This window comes from Balaenoptera physalus (assembly GCF_965194825.1).
Source record: "Balaenoptera physalus genome assembly, chromosome: 16".
In the NCBI taxonomy this organism is placed as follows: domain Eukaryota; kingdom Metazoa; phylum Chordata; class Mammalia; order Artiodactyla; family Balaenopteridae; genus Balaenoptera; species Balaenoptera physalus.
Genome location: NC_138898.1, coordinates 89,972,456 through 89,992,151, shown reverse-complemented (window position 1 = coordinate 89,992,151; position 19,696 = coordinate 89,972,456). Strand labels below are relative to the sequence as shown.

Below are 19,696 nucleotides of genomic sequence, written 5' to 3'. Positions count from 1 at the left end.
GGAATACGGGGTCAGCAGGGAGAGGAGTGGTAACGCGTGCATGTGGGAGAGATGACGTTACCGTCGGCAGCCGCGTGGGCCTGTGAGGGCTTCGGCAGCCCCGCGGCTGCCCTGAGCGCTCAGCACCTGGAAGACTTTCTGAAAAAGGCAGGAGAATCAATAAATGAGTGAGCAGACCTGGCCTCCTGGCTCCAGCCACTAAAACTTGCCTGGGTGTCGGCTGCGGAGGAGACAGACAGCGCTTGGCCAGCTCTGGCAGGCCGCCCGACGGGACGCGCCAGGGAGCCTGGCAGCCCTGAGCTCAGGGCCACAGAGGGTACGGAGCCGTGAGCCCGTGCCGGGCGCCCCGGGGAACTGGCTGGGCGGGGATGACGGGGCTCGCGGAGGAGCCGCCCTGAGCAGGCCCGGGGGTCCCTAAGGCACCTGCAGTCCCAGAGCCGGGCCTTCAGTCAGCTCGGTCCAGCCTCAGGTCACCATGTGAGGGGGGCCCGTTGTCTCTGGCCCTGGGGGCTTCCTCCCCAGCGCTTGGGGAAGACCTGGGCACTGCAGGGCAAGGGAGCGCAGCCCCGGGACGTCGGCCAGGGTGCCCGACAGCACCCGCAATCAGCGCCTCGGGAATTGTCTGGCCCTGTAGACGCTGAGCATCTATAGGTATGTCTTCTTCCCACCGAAGTGTGACTCCTCTTGGAAGAATCTCGGGGGAAGTATGCTGGGTGGAAAAAGCCAGTTCCAAAGGTTACATACTGTAGCATTCCATTTATGTAACGTTCTTGAAAGGACAGAATTATAGAGATGGAGAGCAGATGCGTGGTTGCCAGAGGTTCAGGATGGGACCTTGGGGTGGGCATGGTTACAGAAGGGCAGTGTGGAGGAGGCTGGTGGTGGTGGACCCGTTCTGCATCTTGACCGTGGTGTGGGTGCACAGACCTGCACGAGTCGTACACACGAGAACAACCAAGACGGGGGGGCGGCGGGGGGACGTTGAATACAACAGGCTACACGTTTCACTGTCAGCATCTTGGTTGGACTATAGTTTCTGCAAGATGTCCCCGCTGAGGGAAACTGAGTAAAGGACATGAGGGATCTCTATTATTTATTACAAATGCGTGGGACTCTCCACTGATCTCAAAATAAGATGTGTAAGTTAAGAAAGGAAACCTGTGATCCGTCACAGCAGGTGTTGGTGCTTGAGCTTAGTTCTTTTCCTTTCCCCTCGCATCCCTTTAACCGGACCACAGGGGTAGATATCAACTTCAGCATGTGCTGATGAAAATGAGGCGTGACCTGCACACCAGGGCCTTGGCAGGGTGCCTCTGCTGTGTAGTTAGAGCATAAGCAACGCTGTTGTCGTTGTTATGGACGCAGGAGACGCGGCTGAATGTGCACACGTGAGTGTGCACGCAGGAGTGTGCGATGAAGACCAGCTTGAAAAAGAGACATGGGCTCTCTGCAGTATTTCTTGAGGCCTGGTCTCTATACACACACAACTAAGTGGAGAATCTGCCTCCGTCTAGTGAATTTGCAGCTGTGGCCTCAGCCAGACTGGTTCCTTCAGCAGATTGTTTCTGCTTGAGCGATGCAGGTTATTGCAGGATTGATACCTGACTGCTTCCAGTGAGGAGCCTTCAGCCTTGTCTCCTTAATCATCTCCTTGAAATGCTAAGTTTTCATTTCTCTTTTTCGTCTTTTAGGTCCCACCCTGTTTTAAAGATATAGTCAATACAAGAGGCAGGCCAAGCTATAGTATCCACATTCAACACAATTACAGTGGAAATAAACAACTCTGGAAGACAGCGCCTGGAAATTATCACACGGAAAGTGAATACAACGGCCCTTTGTTATCATGATAATGAAATCACTACTACCTTAATACTCCTCGAACTTGGCCGTGCCACCGTTGAATTCCTGCTGAATAAACTGAGAAAAATATTGCAGTTTAGCCTCCAAGGAAATTCATTGTTTAATACAACCACTGCTTTTTTTGCTGTTGAGCAGGCGGGCAAGCAGGGTGTCTGGAGATATGCAAGTGGTTGGGTTTCCTTTGCTACTGAAGATGGATGAGAGGCCCATTTTCTTTCTTCTCTTAGCTATTATTTTGCATTCCACTGAAGTATTAAATCTATATTTTGGAGAAGAAGAACTGCTAAGACTTTAAAAAATATGTTAATAGGCTGCCCTGTTCCCTGAAACAGGCTGGGTGCCTGTCTGTGGTGCTTTATTTGACATGCTTCCTGAGTTGTTGTTTAGTTTAGATACTGAAGCAAACTAGATTATAAAATACTGTGCTGTAAATATAAACCTTTATGAACCTCATGGGATAGTCCTTCTAAAATGTGAATTAAGATATTCCATTATTCAAGCCCATAAACTGAAAAGTAGCCATTGCCCTGAGTAGTAATTTGCTTTCCAAAACCTTAGACTATAAATTGCCTTTGGCCTCTGCGCACCGAATTCTGAGTCTGTGTGCACGATGGTAACTAATGAAGTTTTCAAAAATAGTTTTTAAAAGGAGCTCAAACTCTTGTAGGCTGTAAGGGTCTTCTGAAATATACCTCTTTAGCTTACGGGCTGTTTTGGTTTTTTCTTGTTTAAAGAGCCACCGTATTTTACCGAGGAACCCGAGAGCCGGATTTTAGTGGAAGTAGAAGAAACCGTGGACATCGTGTGTGGAGCCATGGGTGAGTGCGGGGAGCCACAGGGCAAGCAGCGACGTGGTGGAGGAACAGAAATGGCATCTCCAGGGCAGAGCCGTCCTCTGGATAGCGACAGGTGGACTGTGACGATTAGAAACGGGGCCGCTGGCGTGCAGTAGAACTCAGTTGCTGGGCGTGTAACCTGCAAAGCAGGGGTAATATTTCCCCAAGGGAACAGCAAGGAAGCCTTACCCTGTCCATCCCAACAGAGAGAGACGAAGTCCTGTCCCCTTGACTCCCTTCAAAGGCTCTGATTCTGCAAGCGCGCGACCCCTAAGACTTGGGGCAGGAAGTTCATTCTCATCCACGGGGTGAGCGAGACTGGTGACCACGCCCACTTGAGAGAAGAGAGATTGTTTTAACTTCTTGGATAGGAAATCTTCTGTTTTTCCCCCCTTTCAGCTTTGAGTCGACTTTCCCTTTGTCACTCAGGGAATTCTGCCTCTTGTCCCGAGAGCCTTGACCCCTTGTTGCCCACTGTTCCCATTTCGTGTCCAACATGCAAGTAGTTACGCTAAACGCCCGACAGAGACAGGCTGTCCACGGCAATTTCATAAACAAAACTTCACGAGTCCTCTGGAGATTGTCAAGTGAGGAAAAGGACCCTTTATGTTAACACCTGTTCATCTTAAGGGTGGGGTTTTTCTTCTAAGAGCTTGTGAGGCGGGTGAGGATTCGTAACAGTTCTGTGAATCTTCAGGACAGCTGCGTAAGAGAGAGATCGTTACGCCCCTCTATACGTGGGAAAACGCCCCTTAAGAAGCAAAGCTAAGTAACGCGCTCAAGGCGCAGTCAGGACAATGAAGGAGACACCTTCCGCTCCACCCGCGGTCTGGCGCCGGGGCGCTGCTCACTGAGCCCTGGACAGGCGGCCTGCCTCAGGCCACGTGTTGGTGGAGACGGGATCCAAAGCCCCAGGCACCAGCTCCAAAGCCAGTGCTTCGTCCTGGACCCCGAGAGCCAAGGCCCTGGGACTCGGAACAGGTACCACCGCTGTGCAGGGCCCTTTCCATTTCTGGGAAGGAGTGGGGGTGCCGCTCAGGACCGTGCTGAGGGTCAGCGTAGGGAGGGGCGTCCAGCCAGGAGCCCCCTCCCCTCCCCTCCATCCACGGAGCCTCTGCAACAGCTGCTGCCGCCCGGAAGCGCCATTTCCTTAGTGGTTCTGGTTCCCAGTCCCGCCAGATCCCAGGGTGCAGTCTCCACCCCTGCTCTGCTTCTCTTCTCCGCTGCTCGGGCTCAGGGCGGGAGAAGACAGCAATGAGAAGAGTCCTGTGAATTTCAAGCGGAACTCTTTGCCTTACTGTGGCTGCATTGTTCTCTCTTCTCTATAAACACCCCCGCTTTTTAAGGCCAACAACTCTGTGAAAGTGAAGCTACAAAATATTTAGAGTGCTTATATTTTAGAAACGAGAATCTGCAATACTGTGGGGATAAGATTTCTGTTTATGACATTAAATTGCCCCAAAATAGAAATACTCCTAGTTCCCTATACACTAACAATTATTTTTCAATAAATGACAATGTTAGGCTCTCCCCTTGACAAGAGGTTGCTTTTCTGGCATGATTTCTGCAGAGTAAACTGCTTGTTAAGTACACGCTTATAAATATACACTGAACGGCTCTTTCAGCCTTGCCTTGCCATCATATAATTTACTTCTTTCTTTTGACAATGCAACTATAGCAGCATGCGAAGTGGTTATTCTTTATGAAAGCTACATCATGTAATTGCTATTATGAGATTTTACGTGGATTGCTTATGCTTTTACCTTGCAATGGATTTTTTTTAATTTCCTGATTTAATGAAAAGTGACAGGAAACATAATTTAGGCAAAGAACAGAATCTGAGAATACATTCTCTCGAAATATTCCACGACATTAACTTTATTTATTAAAGAAGACATCTTATACCTACATAGCATCTTAAGTCAAGGGATTTGCGTGTGCCTTTCAACATGAATCACATCAAGATATTTTATTGAAATTCATTTTCTAATTAGGGAAACTGAGGCACAGCGCCATCTGAGATCTAGAAATAAGCCCAGACGTTCTGCACTTCCCGCAGGGCCACAACAAACACACTGTGCCCCCCAGGGCCCAGAACTCTTGTCTTGAGTGCCGTGGTCTCGTTCCTTGGACGGGCTCTCTTGTCTACCCCCCTGGGTAACCTGACCCTGCTCAGGTTTAGGAAGAAGGAGAACGGAAGCAGTCTTCCCTCAGCTGGTTCCTCAAGGCTCCCGGAAAAGCCACCAAGAGGAGGAGCCCGGTGTGTCCCACGCAGCGAGGCCACCAGGAGACAGTGCGTCACCGCCTGGTTACCTGCACTGACCACACCCAGTTGGGGGGCGAGCAGCAGAGGCCCTCGTGCTCCCGGGCTAAGGACAGTCCCTTCGTCACCAACCTGGGTTCTGCCCCAGTGACCTTGTCCGCCGCCTACGCCCCATCCGACCCCAACCTCAACCTCCTTCCAGGTGGCGAGACCGTGAGCAGCTCCAGTCTCACGGCCTGGAGGCCTGGGTCTTCCTTGTAACATCATCAGGATGAGGAAGGGGCACCCAGGCGGGGCAGCTGAGCACGGAGCCTCGGCGTGACCCTCGCCCTCTTGGTCGAAGTCTTGGCTGTGATCTCGGCTCACTCCGCTCTTGGGTACAGGGTCGGGGGCGCCCTGCACCCTCCTCCTCATCTGCTGCACCCGCGCTGGTCTCAGGGGCCAAGGTGACTTTTCCTGCAGCCCCAGCTTGGACCTCTCGTGTCTCCTCAGCCTGAACCAGATGCATCTCCTGTGCTTATGCCTTTCCCTAAGCAATCGCTCCCCCAGCACAGCGCACGCGCGGGTGGTCAGCGATAGCCCGCTCCTTAGACGGAGGCGTTGCCAAGGTGGCGCGTGTTAGTGCTGTCGTTAGTTGTGATGCAGAGCAGCGAGCGGTGCCATCCACTGAGCTCACGCCATGGGCCGGGCCCCAGGAGGTACTCATATCCTGACCCAGTTAAGCTTCACAGCCACCTTTGAGGTCGCTGTGACCCTTGTTCCCTACAGGGACAAGGAGGGGTTGAGTGCTCTGCCCAATGGCACAGTCGGCGGGGGGAGGGGGCCCACCTGTCTCCGCCTGGTGACCCTTCCCCGAGCCCGAGCGGCAGAGGCAGAGACCTTCCTCCCAGCCCTGTCTGAGGTCAGTCGCAGCCAGAACCGTCTGGGCAAGAGCACAGGCCATGGGAAGAGCCAGAAGGGTCTGCAGCCGCCCCCCGCCACTCCCTTTGGGCCTCTCCCTCCCCATCTTCACATACGATGAGAAAAATGACGCCTCACGGGGTGCTTGGAGGGACGACTAGATGAGAAAATGCCGGTTGAAATACCACCATTTAGTCCTCACGTAAGGAATTCTCGAAACTTAATGATTTTTGTTTCACTTCTACACAGGGGCCCCTCTTCCCACCCTCCGGTGGTTCAAGGACGCGGTCTCCATCAACAAGCTCCAGAACCCTCGATACCAAGTGCTGTCAAGTGGAGGCCTGCGCGTCCAGAAGCTGCGTCCGGAGGACTCAGGAATCTTCCAGTGCTTCGCCAGTAACGAGGGCGGGGAGGTCCAGACCTACACCTACCTGGACGTCACCAGTGAGTACTACGCCCTGCAGAGCCGGGCTTCCCAGTCCTCGGCCCATGGACGTGTCAGAAAATGCCAGTGTCTGTTCAGTCCGAGCTCCCTGCCCCTCTGGAGCCTTGATTTCCCCAGCACTTGAACACGCTGCTTTATTGAGACATAGGGACAAACCCCCACCTTTCTGGACGGAACTAGAAAGACTGTTAAGTGAGCACCTTGTCCCTAGTCCTTTTCTTTTGACCTTTTTTCCATTTTTTATATTCATTCTCTATTTTAGTTTTATCGAACAATTATAGTTCTTTTGTGACTTTCTTTTATTGTCCCAGTAACAGAAATACTTTGGCACTCTGAAAAATAAAGTAAAGGTAAAGGTTTTTATTATATTTGTGGGTTTTCTCTTTAATCTCCCATAGTCGTAATGTTGTTCTTCTAAAACGAAGTAGAGTTTAGTGATTAGGGAACTCTACCTCTCATGTTTGCCCTTTTGGAAGCAAAATGCTGAGAGCTGTCAGAGAAAGCCAACTGGTCAGCGTGTGCGTGGCCAGTGGCTCTTGTCAGCCAGAACTAGGAAGGGACCGACCCAATCCTGAAATATTCATGCATATGTTTTGGTGAACTAGGGGTCATTTCCTCCAATCTTGGCCGGGGGTCAAATTCCCCCTGCGTTGTGGAGCATAGGAAACCAGTATCACTTCAAGCAGCAGAAATAATACTGGGGACTTGAGCCAGAAACTGAGTTTTGATCCATTAGCATTATTTAAGCCTGTTTGGAATCGTGGGCCAGGGTGCTGTAGGGCAGGGATGGGCAGGCTTTTTCTGTGAGAAGCCGGGTGGTGCCTGTTTTCGCCTTTGAAGGCCGTGGTTTCTCTTGCTGCTCCTCACCGTGCTGTCGTAGCCTGCAGGCGGCACGCGATTCTGAGCAGACGTGGCTGTTCCATAGAACTCCGTTTACAAAAGCAGGGACGGGCTGGATTTGGCCCGGGCTGGTTGTTCGCGGACCCTGCTCTCGGGAGAGACCCAGGGCAGATCACCTGATTTCTCTCAGCCTCAGTTTTCTTTTCAAAATGGAACCAACCCAACCCAGTTCACAGCATTCTTAGGAGGATCGGTTTGGAAATTTAAATGAAAGTGCTACTTAACCTGGTTACCATGACAACTGGAGGGTGAACAAATAAATACGTGATGGTGATAATGCTGCATATCTGTTTTGTAAGTACAGGGTTTGGCAAAATGGATTTTTTTTTTTTAATTAAAGTACTTTTAATGAAAGAAAAATAGTGTGTAAAACAATCAGTATTTATTCGTTCACTTAACAAACGTTTATTGAGCATCTGTGTCAGTTATTCCGGGCCCGTGAGGCTCGGGGACAGAGCTAAGAGGACGCCGTGAAGAAGAGGTTCCCGTGCTTCCAGGACGGAGGGTCCTGGGGGAGGGGAGAGATGGCAGAGGGCGGTGAGGGCCCCACAGAGGAAGCCTAGGTGAGGCCCAGAGCGGCCAGGGAAGCCCCTTTAGAGGGCGGGCGGGGCGGGGTGGGTTCTCTGAGTTGAGAGGTTCTTACTGGAGTGAGGCCTGCAGGTGGGGAGGGGCCTGCCCTGCGGAGCCTTGGAGAGGCGCGGTGGAGGTGGGCGCTGCAGGTGCCCGACAGACGCGTGGGGGGACAAGGCGGCCCCGGTGTGTGCGGGCACAAGGGCGCTGACGACGAGCACGGGTGAGCGGGGCCTTCGCGGCTCTGAGGTGGGCACTGGCCGTGCATCGTCCGAAGCTTTCACAGGGCCTCCGCACCTGGTGTAGGGGTGACAATGAGGGGACGAGCAGAAGAGACCAGTTGGGGGGCCCCCAGGTCATCCAGGGGTTCACACCAGAGGTGGACGCCCAGTGGGGAGGGAGGGCAGAGGCGGGTGGCTGCCCCGGGGTCCACTGGGCCTGCCCGCTCCTGCCCCGGGGGCATGGGCCCAGGCACCCCAGGGGCCCCTACACAGGATTTGGGCGATGCGAGTCACAGCTGGGACTCAGGGGTTCCGGCTTAATCTTTCTCAAAGTAGTGCAGAGCCAGCGGAGCCCTCCCCGAAGCCGGCCCGAGCTGCCTCTGTCTTCCTGGCTCTGACTCGGGGCTGCTGGAGCCGGAGGCCCGGGCGGTCCCCCGTGAACAGGAAGACCCAACGCTCCCCCCAGGAATTCTTCCCTGAAGCCCTTGGAATCTGGTTGTTTTAACTTTCAGAACGGATCCTAGGTAGTGTCAAAGTGTCATCTTCAGGGCGATGTAGGATATTCAGAAATGAGCTTTTTCTATTTTTTTTACATAATGAAAGCAGCTTGTTTGATTTATCTAAATAAACATCTCTCTCCTCTTTAACGTTGGTCAGAAACAGTTCTTCCTGCTCTTCCCCACTTGTGTGTCCATTACGTCACAAGACTGTATTTCTCTTTAGGCTGTAAACAAAGATAGGTGCTTCCTGGGAGACGGGTAGTGGAGGGCTGTAGTCTTGCTGAAAGGTTTTCATTTTTTTATCGCTCAGTCATCTCTGTGATTAGTTCTGTAAAAGCCCACGTGGCCAACTCCACCAGGCTGGCTTGAGCGTTTCCGAGGGACGACGCACTGAGTATTTCACTGTTCACCTCCTCTGCCTAGATGTCGCCCCAGCCTTCACCCAGCTTCCGGCGGACACCACGGTTACCGACGGGGCGACAGCCGTCCTGAGCTGTGCGGTGTCCGGGGCTCCCAGGCCGGCCATCGCGTGGAGGAGAGGTAGGCGCCCGCATCCGCTGGAGGGCGCGGCCAACGCAGGAAGCGAGCCCAGCGGCCCCGCGTTGTGTTTGTTATTCTCACTCATTCGTTCGGTAAAGAGTAAAATACCATTGACTGAGCACCCACCGGGGCCGATGCTAGGGGCACGGGGAGGGGTCAGACGAGCAAGACCCCTTATTGTGCAGCTCACAGCCTAGAAGAGGAAGCACATTTCTGTACACCGTGTGAACGGCGCTTTCCTCCGTCAAGCCCTTCACCGGGTGCCCCGGGCCTGACGGGCTCTGGATTTCAGCTGCAGCTTCCCCTTTGTGAATGAAGGCGTGCTTCCTTGGTAATATTCACAGTTAAGACTACATCCGCCTTCATTTCTAAGAAAGCTGCTCTAGCACAGGATCGCTTGCATCCTCAGCAGTTTGACGTGTGTGGCGCTCTTAATCCGACTGTAGTATCAGTTCCTGTGAAGAGTGGTGTCACATCTCGGGCTCTTTGCAGCTCCCCTGCAGCCCTGTCTACACGTTCAGCACACCTGCCACTAAATGAACAGCACACATAGTCTGTCCTTAACAAACCCCGGCTGAGTTGGGTTCATCCTCATAGATTAACTGGTCACGCTTAGTGGGCTGTATCTGGGTGAAACTTCAAAACTTACATCTTTTTTCACTCCCAGAAAACCACTCGGTGGCTTCCCAACTCTCAAAGGTATGACTCGTGCACTGGGGCCGTGGCTTGTAGACATAAAGGTCTGGGAAGCTACAGATTAATCAGAAAGAAGGGTTCTTTCATTTTATATATTTTCTTTTTGTCTTTCCTGATTTAGAATGTAATAATGGCTTTGTAGAGAAACTTTTCAAATGCATACACATATAAAGAAAACTCAAAATCAGTCACCCAAAGGAAACAATCACATACATGGATCATAATTTGTCTAACCAAATCTCTCAATATTGGACGATTAGGATGTTCTTGGTTTCTGTTATTCTAGTTAACGCTAAAGCAAACTGCTTTGGTTACTTTTGTGCATAAAGTTTCCACTTTCTTCTGATTATTTCCTCACATTATTTTCTTGGGTGCGGCCAGAGCATTACCTTCTCTCGAACGTCGCAGTCCTCACGTTGCTGTTTTGTCTGTCGTCCTCAGGAAACCGCATTCTGGCCAGCGGCTCCGTGCAGATTCCCAGGTTCATGCTCCTTGAGTCTGGGGGTCTGCAGATCACCCCTGTCTTAATCCAGGATGCTGGTAACTACACCTGCTGTGCAGCCAACTCCGAGGGTTCCCTGAACGCGTCTGCCACGCTCACCGTGTGGAGTAAGGACCACAGCCCGTGCGGAGCTCTCTGTTAATAACGGTTTAATCAGCGTGTCGTCTGTGCTTGGGGATGTCAATATGCCCTTGGACTCGCTAATCCAATCAAAGGGGAATCATTATTTTTACAACTAATTTGGAGAAATCTGTTGAGTAATTAATTTTTTAGCTTCTAAATGAATAATTAGAAAATGTATTCAAAGATTTAATGGGGGCGTTTCAGGAGAGATAAAGGATTAACTTTTTAACCTCAGTAGAGTAGGGATATTACCCCAAAAACTAGCTCAAATAAAAAAAAACGATAGGTTGGCTAATCTTATAAGCATCACATAAGAAAAGTGGACCAAGAATGAAAATCCCAGAGAAAGCATTTTTTCTATACTATCATTATAGCCAACTAAAACATTCCTCATATATTAAATATGGATGTTTCCTATATGTTAGGAGTGAACTGAAGGATCTTTGTGGTTCCTCCAGCTTTTGTTTCTCTTTATTTTATCTATAACACGGGTTTCTGAAATGCAGAATAAATTGTTTTCCAGAACATAAGGATTGGATTACCAAGTATTTAGCTTCACTGGCTGATAAACTTTTCTCTCTCTGCTTCATCCATATCTATATTACTAAAAAATTATTGTTCAAAAAAGCAAGAGACAGTCAGTGCTCACTAATAGATTTTTGTAAAGCCATCCATATGAGGAGAGAAATTTTTAAATTGCCTGAGTGAATAATTTGTTAAAATACCATCCTTGAGGAAAGACTAAATTGTTGTGCTTTATTTCGTATCTGCTTAGCGTTTCCTATGATATAGTTGGTGTCCGCTTTGATAAATGACCCTTTCTCATTTATTGGGTGTTCTAAAAATATCACAAGTTTAAAAGGAATGAATCCAAATCCTCCCAATATTGTGAAGCACTAAAAAAGAGGTTTTGTTCCATTTGGTGGTCTATTCTATCAACCACATCTGATTCATCCAGTGTCCCCAAAACTTAACCGTAAATTTAAAATCTTGTGGAAAACTGATGTCTGCATCTCTGTAGGTCACTCACCGGAAAATTGTGTGGATCTGCTGAGATTCAGAACTATAATAGCGCTAGACTGGTTGGTGCTACGCTGTGTGGCCTGCAGGGGTCTTCCCAGGCGTCACCTACTCTGTTCTGTCCCAGCGTGAGTGAACGCAGCACCCCCTTTCATAGACAAGAAAACTAATAAGCTCAGAGGCGTGTCTCTGGATGCCCCCCTGGTAAGCCGTTGGGCTGGGCCCTGAACCCAGTCTCGTGGCTCCAAGTTCCGTCTCCTTTCCTGGTGCCAGAGCAGCGCCCTCCTGAGAGGCGTGCAGCGTGGGGACACACACCACAGGGCCGTCTCCGGGGCCTTGGTTCTGGCAGCTGTGGAGTGTCGGGTGGCCGCAGGTCTGGACGATCTTGCAGGCCTGCACGTAGCACCAGGCCCCGCTGCTTACTGGCCTCGTGGCATCAGGCAAGACCCTGTACTTCTGAGTATCGGTTTTCCTTCCTGATCTCTGGGAGAAGGATTATCACAACCCTCACAAGATTGTTGTGAGGATTAAGTAAAACAGAATAAATGAAAGCACTTTGCAAAGTCATGACGTACTGTGTAGACAGTAGAAATTACCAGAATGTTGATAATCTGGGGAAAGAATCCAGACTTCTCCTCAGGATGTAGAACCTGGTAACCATCTGCATACGATCTTCCTTCTTGTTTCCTTCCGGAGTGTCCGAGGTCCGGAGGTGACCTGAGACGGGCTGGGGGAGGCCCGTCTCCCTTAGCTGAGAGGCGAACAGGCTTGCTTTCAATTCCCTGAACATTTCTGTGTGCTTCCATGTACACTGGTTTTGCCGAGATAAGAGAAAACTAGGAGGTTTTGATGTCAGATGACCGACTCGTCACCCCCTGAGGGAGGAAACGCTCAGGCACGTCATCTTGTCTGAGTCACGACTTGTGTCTTTCCAGATCGAACGTCCATCGTGAACCCTCCAGAGGACCGCGTGGTGATTAAGGGGACCACGGCCACGCTGCACTGTGGGACCACCCACGACCCCCGCACTTCTCTCCGGTCAGCTCGGTCAATTACAGCGTTTGGGGCTCATTAGTATTCTGGGAGCTGGGGAACTGAAGTAGAGATGAGAAGGAAGAATTTCAGGAACTTTGATTCCAGCCACAGATCCCTGATTACGGCATCTTACAGTTCTGGGCTCCATCATTAATCACACAAATCCCATTTTCCACTCCAGCCTTATGTATTATTTACAGTGAGCTATGTTCCACTTCATGACTTCAATACAGCTTTTCATGATTTTTCTGCCAAGGTTAATACACTATCTGTAAAACGTACTTGTCAGAGGCTGATACTTAATGAGAGAAAAATCCAGAGGGATCGAATGGGATTTCAGCAGTGTTTGCGCTGGGGCTGTGCTAGACTCGAGGGATTTTCTCTACTCCAAGGATGGCTCCACTGTGTAATGGAGGGAGGGAGCTCCGCATGGAAGAAAGGCAGCCGTGGTTATCTAACACATTTAGAGGAAACTGCAGGGAACCAAGGGACCCAGAGGACGTGAAGGTCCACGAAGTGGGTGGTGACACCTGTCTTTGTTTGACTCAGACGGGGATGGTCATGATGAAGAACGTGACAGCCCAGGTAGACACACGGCAGCAGACACAGCTGGCTGTCGGTGGCGAGCTTCTTCCCAAAGGGCTGTCACTTTCAGAATAGTTTTTAATTTTCAGAACCAGCCTTGAAAATGAATCTAGAAAGAGAGATGCAGTCATCCTAGTATTTTCACTCTGGCCTTTGCCCCAAAGGCATGCAGTTAGCCAAATGACAGAATCAAGATGCTCTCCTTCTTTCTGGAACATTTCGCGCTGAGCAGAGGGAGGTAGCTGTTGACATATAGACACGTTACTAACTGGGTTCAGAGACCAAGCTGTGTTCTCACTCTTCTTGGGCAGGTGTTTGACAAATCGTGAATTTCCACATCTCTACCTGTCTCTCTGGAGTTTCCCCAGAGCTCAGAAACCAAGTTTGCTTTTGTTACAAGAATGTTGAATGCAAAACAAAGAAACAAAAGCCAACAAGTTAGAGATTACTTGGAGAATTCTAGGATTCTAGGAAAGAATTCATTCATTTCTAAAGGACTTGGGAGTGTCACCGAACAAAGGACAAAGGAACCAGTTTTCTGCTACCCTAAGGGCACACCAGAAACCCCCCTCAGATCTTCGTGGTTTTCTTGTAGCTTCTTTAGTGTGATTAAACAGACAAAATCGGAGCTTCCTTCCTGAGAAGGAGTTAGGCTGCTGACTCTGGGGCACCCCTTGTCCTGGGTCCCTGTGCCCCGAGGAGCACCTGACCCTGAGGGACACTGGCCGCCGAACGCTGCTCCCCAAGTGAGCAGCTGATTCACTTCCTTCTGGTGGAGACAATCCTGCTCTGTCTGGGGGTAATTCCAGAGGAGCAGTTTGTACATGTCTGTGCTCTGTGTGCATTAAGCCTTTAAAGAACTGGGTGCATTCTGGAAATCCAATCCAGTACTTTGGAAGGGAAAACCAGCACTTTGATCTCATCCAGCCGTGACTAGTGAGGGGCTGGACAGGCTCTTAGTGGAGTCTACATTTGAAAAGAAAAATGTGCTAAAATGTCATAAAGAATTAAAAGAGAAAGAAATGCAGTTTTAAGGACAGTCTGTCAGAATGGTTGGATTTTTTTTAAACATTTTTATTTATATTATATTTTATTATATTATATTATATTATATTATATTATATTATATTATATTATATTATATTATATTATATTATTTATTTATGGTTGCACCGGCTCTTAGTTGCAGTACGTGTGCTCCTTAGTTGCGGCCGGCAGGCTCCTTAGTTGTGGCATGAGAACTCTTAGTTGCGGCATGTGGGATCTAGTTCCCTGATCAGGGATCAAACTCACGTCCCCTGCATTGGAAGGCGGATTCTTAACCACTCTGCGACCAGGGAAGTCCCCAGAATGGCTGGATTTTAAGAAAACGTGTACGAGGACACCCTGGGGACCTTGCCCCCTGCCCAGGCTACACTCTTGTCCCCCAGGGACCTTCCTGCAGGAGCGGGAGGTACAGTTGCAGTGGTGACACGGGTGGTCAGGACCCCTCAGACTCCCCGTCCTGAACCCAAAGACAGACGAATGTCTGCACTTGTCTTTTTGTCCTGTTTTAACTTCAGCATCTATCTTTGTATTGTGACCAAGACATCTGGTCACTTTCCTTTTTTCTTTTAAGATGTAATTCACATAGTATTAAATATCACCCTTTTAAGAGCACAGTTCGGCGGTTTTTACTGTACTCACAAGGTCGTCAGTTGCTTGCTTTTTTTTTTTTTAATAAATTTATTTATTTATGGCTGTGTTGGGTCTTCGTTGCTGTGTGTGGGCTTTCTCTAGTTGTGGTGAGTGGGGGCTACTCTTCCTTGCGGTGTGCGGGTTTCTCATTGCAGTGGCTTCTCTTGTTGCGGAGCATGGGCTCTAGGCGTGCAGGCTTCAGTAGTTGTGGTGCGTGGGCTCAGTAGTTGTGGCTCACGGGCTCTAGAGCGTAGGCTCAGTAGTTGTGGCTCACGGGCTTAGTTGCTCTGCGGCATGTGGGATCTTCCCGGACCAGGGCTTGAACCCGTGTCTCCTGCACTGGCAGGCGGATTCTTAACCACTGCGCCACCAGGGAAGTCCCAGTTGCTTGCTTTTTAACAGGGAAGGATCAGCGACTGGGGTCCTAACTCCGGACTCTCTGCTTGACCCACAGCTACGTGTGGAAGAAGGACAACGCGGTCATCACCCCATCTGGCAGCTCCAGGATTGTGGTGGAGAAGGACGGGTCCCTCCTCATTAGCCAGACGTGGTCGGGCGACATTGGAGACTACACCTGTGGAGTCATCTCCGAGGGCGGGAACGACTCCAGGACAGCCCGCCTGGAGGTGATGTGAGTATCGCGCTGCTCCATGTCCACGGTGTCAACCCTCCCCACGTGAGCATCACGTAACACGCGTGACGGGTCGCAAGCCAGCGGTCAGAGGCCACCGCCGTGGGCCTCAGGCACGCACACTTACCGGGTGGGGGTTTCTGTGGTAGCCTTAAAATTACAATGTGTTCAGCCTCGGTTTAGACGGTTTAATTATTGGTTTTCCTCCTCATTGATCCCTTTTATCCCATTCTCCCCACTGAGCCCATATCGTGATAGACTGTTTGCCACACCATGTGTAAGTAACGGTAGGTCCGTTTTTCCACGTGATGCCCCTCAGAACTTCCGGTCAGCGTCAGGTTGCCCCAGTTCCCAGGAAAGCCAGCTGCCTCTCTGTGGGCAAACGCGCACTTCCCGTTACGTCTGCTGAGCTCCTGGGAGCGGGGAGCTGCCGCCCGTTCCCTCCACCTGGGCCTTGCTGGGGGCGGGGGCCGTGGGACCCCTGCTTGCGTCCGCCTCTGTGCTTCGAGCGCATCCTCCCACAGCTCCCCCCTCACGGGCAGGAAGCTGAAAAGCCTGCTGACCCAGTGTGTTTTTCCGACATGTATTTACCTGCTTTTTAAAAATGGTGCCCCCCCCAAGATGCTCCCCCAGCCCATACGCACAGAAGTAAAACCCGAAACTAGAGAAGCAGGGCAGGGCTGGCGGGGCAGCAGCCAGCGCTGGTCGACAGGGGCACGCTGGCCATCAGTAAAGGCCTTGGAGAGGCTTGAGAGGTCTTTCCCACTGGACTCTGCCCACTGCGACCCAGGAAGGCTTCTCTAGGCAAAAATCCTTCCCTGAAACAGGCTGTGAACACTCTGAGTACAGGGGCACGTCTCATTTGCCTTTGAATCCCCAGGCCCTGGCCGAGGGAATTCAAAAGGAAAAAGAAAAACACTTGCTCGGTGCTGCACCCAGGGCCCCCTGTGTTTGTTGCACACACACCTGCACGAGCGGCTCTCCGCCAGCCCGTGCGTGGGACTTGACGGGTTAATGACGGGCAGCTGCGAGCCCAGAAAGGCGGCTGCTGGGCCTGCGGAACCTGGGAAAGTGCCCTTCTGCCTCCAGGCTGGCCTCTCCCCAGGACGACCTTGTTCTCCGCAGGGGTTAGTCACCTGTTGTGATCGAAGGTCACCCAGTTGCCTTTCAGCCCTAGAGGATCAGCGGGGGTCTCCCCACCCTGCCTCTCGCCACTGGACCCGCTGACCCTGGGCTCTTCCTGCCCTCCTGGGCTCCAGGGCACCTCAGCCTCTGCTGCCTCCACGGCGTGGCCTGGCTCTTCTGTCACCTCCCCCTGAAGGGCGCGCCCGTCCTCTGGGAATCAGCGCAGGATCCCTTCCTGCCCCCGGGATGCAGGCCGTCTCTCCCCTGCTTCCCAGCACCTGCTCCACCCTCGTCAGCACCGATCACGCGGGCGACTTCTTCCCTCTTGAAGTAGAAGGATGGCACAGCTCTGCATTTTGAGTGCCTGGCAGTGTTTGGCATACCTTAGGCGTTCAATAAATACACGTTGGTTGGTTGAATGAATGTGTGTTTGTTGCAGGCCCCCGGCGATCCTCCCGGACATTCCACTCTCGCCCCTCACCTTCCCTTAGATGTTCACGTGCCCTGGGCTCCCCGCACCGTCGAGAGCTGGGCGGCCAACCCTTGCTCAGCTCTGGTCAGCTGGCTTTCCTCCTCCATCCGTAGCTCACGTGGGGATCTTTTTAAAAATTGTTGATGATGTTGGCATCCATGACCAGTGAATTCACATAATGCACTGTGCTATTCACAATTTTTAAACTACCTTTGAGAACTCTTAGATCACCCATCATTGGTACCACATAAATAAGTGTTAGCATTTCATAAAGACTCTGTCAGCAGAAGCCAAATGGTGTGCTTCCAGTATAGCGAACTCTTTCTCTTCTGCACAATGTTTATGTTCTCCTGATTTGCACATCTCCCCTAGTATTTGCTTATTTGATTTCCTCTAAGTGAAATACATTTTTCAGCAAACGTTGCTGTATCTATAAAATAATAGGCTTTGTGTAATGCTAAGACATCTCCTCTCTAAATATAGAAATACTTGCAGATTCGTGATTCAAACCAATTTAGGTACAACTGGTTACAGAGCTGATTTGGAAGACAGTGGTTCCTTGTGAATTGTTGGTGTAATAAGCACTCCACTCTTCCAAATCTGAATGAGTGGGGAAGGCTGTAGGTTAGAGCACGGTGTATCTTTACATCCAATAAGGTCTTAACTCTGAGACATCAGTGATGACGATAGCAATAACGATAATCGCAACTCAGGACTGCAGGGTGTTTTGTGCTTCTCGGAGAACTTACAAATCCAGCCCAGTAACATTTCCCTGACTCACTCAGATGACAACAACAAAAAATCTCCCCATTGCAGGAGTGACTGAGAGGTACTTATGGCTAAACAGTGTCCTTCCGAAGAGCCTGAAAGCCTGCTTCCCCAGCCTCCCCACTTGAGGTAAAAGCTACTTTGTTAAATGTAGAAATTAGGAGCATCCCAAGTGGGCTTTTCAGAAGCAGGCCACCTGCTGGCAGCTCTCCTGTTGGTTTGCTCGGTAGTTGGTGCTGTGCCAGCCGGGGGCGGGGGGTGGGGGCGGGCACCGTGCGGGCAGAAGCCACAGTCCACGCAGGGTCACCGGCTGTCCAGAGCGAGGCTGGCCTGGAGACCCCTCCCCAGTTCTCACTGACTGTGTGACTTCGGGCAGGTCACCTCACACCTCAGTCTCAGTTTTCTCACCTGTAAACTGGGCACGTTGCCATTTACCTTAAAGGGTGGCGGTGAGGATTGAGTGGACCGCTGTTTGTAAATCCTGGCAGGGAGCCTAGCTTGGGGCAGACACTCAATCAGTCACACAGCTCTTACCGTTCCTCACCATCTTATAAAAAATGTTCCTCTTTTCATCCGCGGCACCCTTCCCGTCACCCAGGGCCAGGAAGTTTCTCTCTTTCATCCTCTGACACACTAGGTGTGTCTGTCTGCTGCGGAGCCAGCCCTCCGTGCATGGAACGGTGCCAGGTGCATAGCAGGTGCCCCATCAGTGTCTGAGGAAGCCCTGCTCCACTTACCAGGTTGAAATGGGTTTGGGATTTGGTACCGCCGAGGAGGACTAATTTCTGAGGGGTCTGCCTCATCCCCTCCCCGAGAGGAGAGGCGTCTGCAATTCCAGGGGGTCTCCTGATGCGTCTGGTAAATTAACAACACACAGTCATCATTAACGCCGGTCACCAGTTGTGTTAGCTGTGTCTCTCCTACAGTTTGCTAGGGCCTTACAGGAAGGAACTGGTTCTGGGATGACTCCGGACCCCCAAAGCTTCTTGCTGTGAGGGACCAGGTGCGAAGGCTTTTTGGATTGATTGTTAATCATTTAAAGACCCAATTAGCATTGCATCTTTCCTTCTGAGATCAGAGACTAATTCTTCTGAGCCCGGAGTACAGAGAAAAACCTGATTTACAGAGCGACTGGAAGACTCGGACCCTGAGGCAGTGGGAGAGGTTTCTTTCAGTAAAACCACTTCCGACAAAGCCATAACAAGGAGCGAACAACTTAATACCATCTCTCGAGAGCTATCAGACCCCCATCGCCTTCATCCTCAGCGTGAAGTCAGAGAAGATGGGTTTGACCAAGGTGTCATTTGTGCGTTAGAGGGACAGCGCTTTTACGGAGGAAATACTTATCCGACCCTCTCCCACCAGAGCAGCACCCCACGACCACCACTGTGCCAACTGCCTTCTCTCGAGCCTCTCCCCAAGCCGTTCCTCTCAAACACACCTCGCTTCATCGCCGTCCCCTGCAGCCCAGGTTTTGTTGTCGTTCATTTCTGACATTATGGCGGTGTCATTTTCCTGATGGTGATTCCTCTTTAAATCACGAAGTGACTCAGCAGTGGCCTCGTCCCCCGTTGTCCCTGATGTTCTCAGAGCCTTTCCGCTGTCGCCCTGTCTGCAAATCACTGTCTGTGAGTCACTGGCTGATCATTTATCTCCTTTCAGACTTGGCGGAGAAGGTGCCAGGACACAATCTCCCGCTATTAGATGAGCTTCTCTGAGATGGATTCAGAATATATTGAAGCCTCATTTATCGGCTATTGATGGGTTAGTCAAGGATCTCACAAAGCTGAATTTTCCAGATAACCGAAACATCACTTAAAGAAATAGTGTACGTTTCCAATGCCTATTAAAAAGTTCTTTGCATTGTGAAACAGGTAATATTGGACACGAGGTACGCTAGAGGGAATTTCCATGGAGGGGAGAGGCTGGAACTAGGGGAAGAAAAATCTAAATTTCCTTCCAACTCTGAGTCCTGTGATGTCTGTAAAGAACACACTTGGCGTGGGCCGTCCTCCAGGGGCGACCAC

At 50.9% G+C, this 19,696-nt stretch overlaps 1 protein-coding gene across 8 annotated transcripts in view; it reads left to right on the top strand.

Moving 5' to 3' along the window:
* SDK1 (sidekick cell adhesion molecule 1) overlaps positions 1 to 19,696 on the top strand; it is a 1,005,745-nt gene that overhangs the window by 601,441 nt on the left and 384,608 nt on the right. For all 8 annotated transcript variants that reach the window (XM_082429098.1, XM_082429101.1, XM_082429099.1 and 5 more), the window contains 6 exons: positions 2,595 to 2,678; positions 6,109 to 6,303; positions 8,919 to 9,035; positions 10,173 to 10,340; positions 12,312 to 12,414; positions 15,128 to 15,304. In XM_082429098.1, the coding sequence (XP_082285224.1) occupies positions 2,595 to 2,678; positions 6,109 to 6,303; positions 8,919 to 9,035; positions 10,173 to 10,340; positions 12,312 to 12,414; positions 15,128 to 15,304 (844 nt within the window). The remainder of the gene's footprint in view (positions 1 to 2,594; positions 2,679 to 6,108; positions 6,304 to 8,918; positions 9,036 to 10,172; positions 10,341 to 12,311; positions 12,415 to 15,127; positions 15,305 to 19,696) is intronic.